This window comes from Octopus bimaculoides, chromosome 11 (genome assembly GCF_046866305.1).
Source record: "Octopus bimaculoides isolate indiv1 chromosome 11, ASM4686630v1, whole genome shotgun sequence".
Taxonomy (NCBI): domain Eukaryota; kingdom Metazoa; phylum Mollusca; class Cephalopoda; order Octopoda; family Octopodidae; genus Octopus; species Octopus bimaculoides.
In genome coordinates this window covers 48986906-48995463 of record NC_142938.1, presented here as the reverse complement: position 1 = coordinate 48995463, position 8558 = coordinate 48986906, and the positions used below count along the sequence as shown (strand labels likewise).

Here is an 8558-nt window from a genome sequence, read left to right as displayed (position 1 = left end):
TCTAGGGCTATAATAGAAGGCACTTGCTCAAGCTACCACACAGTAGAGTTGAACCCGAGACCACATATTTGGAAAGCAAGCTTCTTAAGCTACACAGTAACACAAGCGCACTCACCATTATCATCATTTAACATCCACCTTCATGCTGGCATGGGTTGGATGATTTGACAGGAGCCGGCCAGGTAGAAGACTACATCAGACTATTGCGTCTGTTTTGGCATTGTTTTTACAGCTGGATGCCCTTCCTAACACCAACCACCCCGCAGAATGGACTGAGAGCTTTTTACATGTCACTAGCACAGGCAATGTCAATTTTGACATGATTTTTACAGTTGGATGCCCTTCTAAATGCCAACCACTTCACAATGTGGGCTGGATACTTTTTTACGTGGCACCAGCAATATTAGAGTAAAAAGAAAAATAACATGAAAAATGAGTAAAAATTAATAATATATTTACCTTAAGAAAATGCATTTTTCTTTATATGTGATACATAAGTTTGGAGAGGTGTTTATTTGTTTTTTGAAGTTATTTTTGTGGAGTAGTGGGTAAGAGAACATGAAGAAAATCAGTTTTAAAATCCTTTAAAAATTTTATGAAGAACAAAAATATTGTGATGATAAAAGAAAAATAAAACGTTTGTTTTTTTAATTTTTGTTTTTTTTTGTTTTGAAATGGTTATGAAAATTTACATGATGAAAGTTAAGTTTCCTAATGCACTACAGGGTTAAGGGGCTCTGCTCTTATGCTGTTTAGGTCCAAGTAAGAATCTGCATCATCATCTATTTCACCAATCACCGCCCTGAAAGACATAAGATAGTTTCAGATTAATTCAACACTACATAACTATTATTCTGTGAACAATCGTAACATAGAAGACATAATCATGCAGAACAAAATAAATAGATCTACAGCCGTTGGAAAACAGCGACTCCATCTATGAATATCTGAAGAAGGAATTGTATTCCGAAATATCATTGAACTTTGGATAACTAAATTACAACAGGTATATAGTGCATTTTTTTGTATTATATAGTGCATTGTTGTACCATTCAAAACTTTTTATTCTGTAGTAAAATTAACTTTAGATAAACCCTTTTGTTACTATATTTCTATTAATATACACTGCCTTTGTTTCAATTAAAAGAATGAAGAATTTACAAGAAACGCCATCCAGCTATAGAAACCATGCCACAACAGACAATTGGAGTCTGGACAGCTTCCTGCCAGCTAGCTCCACATCAAACCATTCAACCCAAGCCAACATGGAAAGCAGAAGTTAAACAACGATGATGATGATGATGATGATGAGCTTTGTTATAATTAAACTGGTGTTTCATACTAACTTAGCATGTAATTTTGATAGACAGTTTTACTTTACATCACTTTTGTATCAAAAATCTAGGGGTAGTCTCTGGTGGATTGGTATCAAAAGGGTTAGAATGCTTAACCAACTCAGACCCAAAATGTAAACAGCCAAAAGAAATACTGCAAAGTAAACAGGTGTAGCTGAGCACAGGTATGGTTATGTTTGCTTCCCAACCACATGGTTTCAGGTTCAATCCAATTGCATAGCACCTTGGACAAGTGTCTTCTACTATAGCCCCAGGGCAACTGAAGCCATGTGAGTGAATTTGATAGATGGAAACTCTAAGCCCATCATGTATACATATGTATACATATGTATACATGTGCATGTGAGTGTCTATGTTTGTGTCTCCTAGTCTTGATGTCATGTGATAGTTGTAAAGCAGTGTCACTGTCATATAAGCAGAATCATCAGTTTCTAATATTCTGTGAAAACATGTCTGGCACACCTTGCTTGGAAACAGGAAGGGTACCTGATTGTCAAGATAAGGAGACACTAACATATAAACATACATAATACGTACATATATGTTTGTATGGTTATGAAGTTTGCTAGTCATGTATGGGATTTGGACACTAATAGCATGCCACATACAATCAAGTGGAGAATCATGGAGAAATTTATGCCATATATATCTTAAAAGGACAGCGTCAGTGATATATCATTATCATCATTTTACATATGGATTCCATACTGGCATGGGATGGATGGTTTGATAGGGGCTGGCTAAGCGGAAGACTGCACCAGGCTTCAGTTTCAGCAGTCGTTTTGGCTGGATGCCTTTCAGATACCAACCACCTTACAGAGTGGACTGAGTGCTTTTTATGTGGCACCAGCGAGACCTGTTTTAGCATGGTTTTTACAGCTAGATGCCCTTCCAAACACCAACCACTTTATATATGTATTATGTGTGAGTGTGTCTCCCACGACTTTGTTTGAGTGAAACAGTGAAAGATGGTTGAATAAATGAAAAATTCCTCACTTGAAAATACAGGCAATGGTTGGTGACAGGAAGAGCATCTGGCCATAAAATCCAGATTCAAATATATCCCCAATACTAGCATTAGGAAAACAGATAGCAACCTGCCTGACCCCGCCCCTAATTCAATGACAGAAACTTCTTGTCTTAAATTGATCTAAATTAAAACCTCCCATCAAAATTTCATGTTATTTTATAATCCAAATACTAGCTTAATAATAACAAATTTATTTTACTAAATGCTTCATTTTCAAAATTAAGTGAAGTAAAGGCTGTGTATTTCAACAGAAATACGGGAATAGAAGGGCTAAACAGACGAATGAACACAAATGGAAAAAGAATTTTGGTATAATGCCTTTTTACAAGTTTTTTTTATCAGTCGATTCAACATGTGAAACCGTTAATCCAGACACGTTTTTCCTCTCTCTGTTTTCTCTCCTCATTCTTTTATTTCAAGGAACATAGACTCAAAACTTCTGAGATTAATACACCTTGTTTGTTGTTACCTCACCTGTCTGTCTTCTGTTTTTTGTACATTTGAACCTTTTTTATATATGGTCTGGAGGTTGAGGCTGTACCTCTGGCCTTTGAAGGTACACAGACTGATTTTATCATTGGATGGTTAAACTTCTTTAATTTTTATATGGAAAGAAGCTATACTTACACATTGTCACCACGGATTATGTATAGTCCTAATACAACTTGTTCAACTCCAGAAGTAGAGCTAAACACTCTTTCGTGGCTTTCATCTAAGATTAAGTTAATCGTCTGATCAAAACCTTTCAAAGTACCCTGAAATATAAATACATACTTTACTTAACATGCAATGATGATTACTTGGTATTTGTATTTGGTTTGCAAGATTCTTGAAGTGAATTCATGTGTTGAAACAACAACTATTGTGTCTTGGGAGAGTCATTATACCAATAATAATCTTTTCTGCTATAGGCACGAGGCCTGAGATTTCAAGGAAGGAAACTAGTCAATTACATCGAGACCAGTGCTTATTTTATCGACTCCGAAAGGATGAAAAGCCAGGTCAACCTAGGCAGAATTTTAACTCAGAACATAGAAATGCCGCTAAGCATTCTGTCCAGCATGCTAATGATTCTGTGAGCTCACCGCCTCATTAAATCAATAATAATAACACAAGCACAGGTTCAATTCCACTTCTTTGTTAGTCAATTGATTATATATCTAACCAATTAACTATTCGATCATTTGTTTAATGTGCTGGTTAAACAATCAATTGGTTGTTTGTTAGTCAAAGTTCTTTTGTCTGCTCCTATGGAGTGAGAGGGGGAAGTCACTAAGTCACTGAAGACCTTGTACCAAGAAGGAAAGTCACTAAATCAGTGGAAAGGTTGTGAACAGTGACAAAAGAACTTTGATTAACAAAGAACCAACTGATTGTTTAACCAGCACATTAAATCTTTTGTTACCATATTTCTGGTCAGATGCTCTGTGTTTCTTTCAATTAATTTTGAATATAACAAAGAATTCGTGCCAGTGCCGCTGGACTGGCTCCTGTGCAGGTGGCACATAAAATACACCATTTTGAGTGTGGCCGTTGCCAGTACCACCTGACTGGCCTTCGTGCCGGTGGCACGTAAAAGCACTCACTACACTCTCGGAGTGGTTGGCGTTAGGAAGGGCATCCAGCTGTAGAAACTCTGCCAAATCAGATTGGAGCTTGGTGTAGCCATCCGGTTCACCAGTCCTCAGTCAAATCGTCCAACCCATGCTAGCATGGAAAGTGGACGTTAAACGATGATGATGATGAATTTAGTTATCATTAAGCTAGTGTTAGGAACATAAATTGTGACTAAGGTTTGGTGGAAGATTTTAATTCAAAACTTTTGAAAACAAGACATTTGTACTACAGAGCCAGAGGCAGTTTCAGCTGGGTTGGTATCAAAAGGGTAAAACAAATGATTGATTAGTTAATTAGTTTGAAATCTGAACTTGGGGCATATTATTATTGTTGGTATATTGACACTCCCAAGACACAACAATGGTGATTAATTTGTCAACAAACATTATTAATATGTTCACGTGAGTAAAGGGAAACACACGTAATGTAATAAATAATGACCAGGAATGGAAAAAATCTAATGAAATTATTTTTCCTGTGTAAGTGGTTAACACTGAACTTGTAAGTCAGGTTTCCAAATTCTAACCCAGAAAATGGCCTCAGTTAATAAAAAGGTGTCCTATTCTTGTGACTGAGTGCTGGTTAAGGAGTTGTGAATCTCAGTTTTAAAAAATATATATGTATATTGATATGTTGTAGCGATGCCTCTGCCAAGATTTGAAACTGCTTTGCTCAGAATTCTAGCTTAGAACTTCTGTGTAATTATGATATATTTCCAGTCAGATCAGCTGATGTGTAACCAAGAGAACTGGACTTCACCTGCCAAACACCGTGGTCAAACATTTTAGAACTGCCATTGGGGTTATAAAAAGCTGGCAAATAGGAACACAAGCAGAACAATCCAAAAGTATACATTAGGCCATGTTGCTCTGCTCTAGAAGATGGTCTCTCACTTACTTCCTTACAGAGGTGGTGCTACTCGATGTTATATCAGTCAGTTTTGTGATACGTCATTCTCAGTCTTTCTACTTAATTTGTTCTCAATAAATATAAACTATCTTCATATTATAATTGAGTGTATTATGCATTGAAAACTTGTATTCATTCCATTCAATATCTCTTTTATACTGTTCTATTTATTCAACTATTGTGTATATGTAAATGCAAATGTTCCAGGTTAATAAAAACTTATGGGAACTAATACTATTGCTAGTGTGGTCATTATGAAAGCAACACCTAGCCCACCAAATGTTATTCATCAATAACTATTTACCAATCCTAAAAATGTTAAACTGAACATTAGATCAATTTATGCCCGCATACAAAAATGTACCTAACAGAAAAAGAAAGACAAAAATTAGTTATTTTCACTTTAAATATATTGAGGATTATTAAGAAATAAAATTGCTTTTATCCAATTTCAATCACCATTTGTCAAACAGATCCTTCTAAGTTCACTCATTTGATGGTCCGAACACCCTAATATCACTACAGTGTCTACTTACAAGCCCACCAATGAGGATAGCTCTATGCAGACACTTGTCCTGCTAAAAATAGCAGTCAAATCTTTCTCAACTCTTACTACATTATCATTTTTTTAAAAATCAACTTCACTTATGTGCTGTGTCCAATAGTGACTTGTATCTGCATATAAGTGTAATGGGCAGCAAGGGTTGTCATCTGGTGTTCAAAGAAAACACTGCAAGACTAGTATGGGAATTCAAACCATGGACTCCCACACATGAGTGTGTGTGTGTGTGTGTGTATTTAATTAAAACATTGTCTTACCACAATGATTCGTCCATCAGCAGTCACTATAGACACTGTTTCTTGTAGAATTGTGTCAAGGAATAAAACATGAGACTTTACATAAATATGAGTTTTGAAGCATGCAATCATTTATAACTTATGTCTTTATTTTATAACCGTTCTCAAAATATTTTTATGTCTGAACATCAGATTCAGAATTTGCAAAAAGTCCTATTTTTTTAAACAAATAATCTTTTAGAGTTTTTACAGTAAAACTATTTCTTTCAAAAATCCATGTTATTTTGTTTCACTTGAGTTGCGACATTTCAAAATAGTTAATCTATAAATAGAAATTAGTTTCTTTGACATCTATTTTGCCATACTGCCATGGGTTAGACAAATATAATACTGAGGTGTTATTGTACAACCAGATGCCCTTCCTAGTACTAACTCTAACCTGTTTTTCAAGTAAGATTTCTTATTTCATCTTAAAGCCACGAAATGAATGGATGATTTGTTGACAGAAGTGACAACACCACTTGTAGTGATTTTTGCAGAATGCAAATGTTAGCACAATTATCCACATACATACATAGACTGATAGAAAAGTAGACAGATAGAGAAATATACACACAACCAGCTTTTTTCTGTTTCTGTCTACCAAATTCATTCACAATGCTTTTGTAGACTTGGGGCTATAGTAGAAGACCCTTACCATGCTGCTACACAGTAGAGCTGAATCTGAAGCAGTCAAGAAGCGAACTTCTTAACCACACTGCCATGCCTGTCCCTAATATCAAACAGTTAACATCTGTTGTTGTTTTTTATGGGTGTAGGAGTGACTGTGTGGTAAGTAGCTTGCTAACCAACCACATGGTTCTGGGTTCAGTCCCACTGCGTGGCACCTTGGGCAAGTGTCTTCTACTATAGCCTTAGGCTGACCAAAGCCTTGTGAGTGGATTTGGTAGACGGAAACTGAAAGAAGCCTGTCGTATATATGTATGTATATATATATATATATATATATATACATATATATATACATCTATATATATGTATGTATGTGTGTGTATATGTTTGTGTGTCTGTGTTTGTCCCCCTAACATCGCTTGACAACAGATGCTGATGTGTTTACGTCCCTGTAACTTAGCGGTTCGGCAAAAGAGACCGATAGAATAAGTACTAGGCTTCCAAAGAATAAGTCCTGGGGTCGATTTGCTCAACCAAAGGCAGTGCTCCATCATGGCCACAGTCAAATGACTGAAACAAGTAAAAGAGTAAGTGAACCACATTATTGACAATAACAAAGCTATGAGTGATCATAGCATGTCAGTGCAACAACCTCAAAGATATTTTGATGGTGTTAATTGGAGATACTTAGAATGTTCTCTAAACATCATTGTCTAAAAAATAACTAGTAAATCCTCCATCATGACAACAGACTTTATATATCATGCTCCCCTAGTCTCAATCCTAATCTTGATTTCGGGCTAAGTTTACCTAGATTTCTAAGCGCCATTATCTAAGTTCAAGCATGGCTGTGTAGCTAAGACATTTGTTTTCTAACGAAATGGTTCTGGGTTCACAATGCAGGACCTGAGCAAATGTCTCCTGCCACAACCCTGAGCTGATCAAAGCCTTGTGAGTAGAAGGAAAGTAAAAGAATCTCATCACATGTATGTATGTGTGTGTGTGTGTGCGTGTGTGAGTGGGTTGTTTCCTTGTCCTGACATTGCATAATTGTAAACGAGTGTCACCATCATCCAAGTGGTGTGGTTCATTTCCAATCTTTCATGAAAACGTATCTGGACAAGGGAAAATATTACGTTGCTAGGAAACAGGTGAAGATGCGCGACAGGAAGGGCATCCGATTATAAAAAAAAATCTACCTGGAAGAATTCCGTCCGACCCAAGCAACCATGGAAAAGTGACCATTAAAAAATGAAACGAAAGATTGTTTGCTAAGCTCCCTAAAAAAATCATTTCAAGAATGAAGGTTAAACCCCCTGAACAGCAACGCGCGTGATAACCTAGCTTCCTTAAATGTCACTGCCTACTATGAGTATTTTCCCTAATGAACATTGTATAAAATAAGAGTTGGTTTAGCTCACTAAATGCCGTTGTCTCACAAGCAGTTGTAAACTCCGGCGATCTTTCGGTACGATTACCTAAATATCGGCCGTTACGGTTAGGGACGGAATTCCCTAACGCAAACCCTAACCGTAAACCTAACTCTAAACCCTTCAAAATAAATCGTGCTCTCTGTATGTCTTTCGCTGTTCTGACATCGTTTCCTTGGCATATTTGTAACCAGCCTGTTTGAAAACATTAATATTCTAAAACAAGAACGGCGGGTAAGTTATATAAAACAAAAAAATAAGATTAGGTGAGAGCAAAGAGCGAAACCCCAACATAAATGTTACACAACGTACATAACGGAGGAGGGTGTGATAGATAGATAGATAGATAGAGGTAACACCGGTCCAATTGAATACATGAATTTTTTAAAACGAAATATATCTTGCTTTTAGTATTCGATGAGAATTTGTAATAGAGTTGATAACAAGCAAGTAAAATAACCTGAAAATAGATTAAATTTTTTTTCAAATCTTAGTTGCAATAACCGGCGTGAGCTTATAATTCACACATAAGAAACAAAAGCATTTTGATTTTAAGACGCAAAGTACGAATTAGAGTGTAACAAGATTATATTTATGAAAAGGATACTACTAATATAATTTTCCAGAGCTGAAGCCATTTCTGAAAACTTTGTCGTTCACAAAATAACGACTTTTTACTTGATATCTTTGAACCAATTCTTCAAATGCTTGTTTTCGCCGCCATTTGTTCTGCTGAAGCAGAGTGGT

At 36.2% G+C, this 8558-nt stretch overlaps 1 protein-coding gene across 2 annotated transcripts; it reads right to left on the bottom strand.

Annotated features, from left to right (window-relative positions):
• Window positions 1-437: 437 nt before the first annotated feature.
• LOC106870841 (U6 snRNA-associated Sm-like protein LSm8) lies at window positions 438-8558 on the bottom strand. Of its 2 annotated transcripts, none has more exons than XM_014917071.3 (4): window positions 8419-8558; window positions 5731-5771; window positions 3013-3140; window positions 438-802 (listed from the first exon to the last, which is right to left on the bottom strand). In XM_014917071.3, the coding sequence occupies exons 1-4, from the start codon at window positions 8447-8449 to the stop codon at window positions 712-714; spliced, it is 291 nt and encodes a 96-aa protein (XP_014772557.1). In that variant the 5' UTR covers window positions 8450-8558; the 3' UTR covers window positions 438-711. The 2 variants fall into 2 exon arrangements, with proteins under 2 accessions (XP_014772557.1, XP_052827742.1); XM_052971782.2 differs by having other exon boundaries at window positions 569-802; window positions 5731-5765.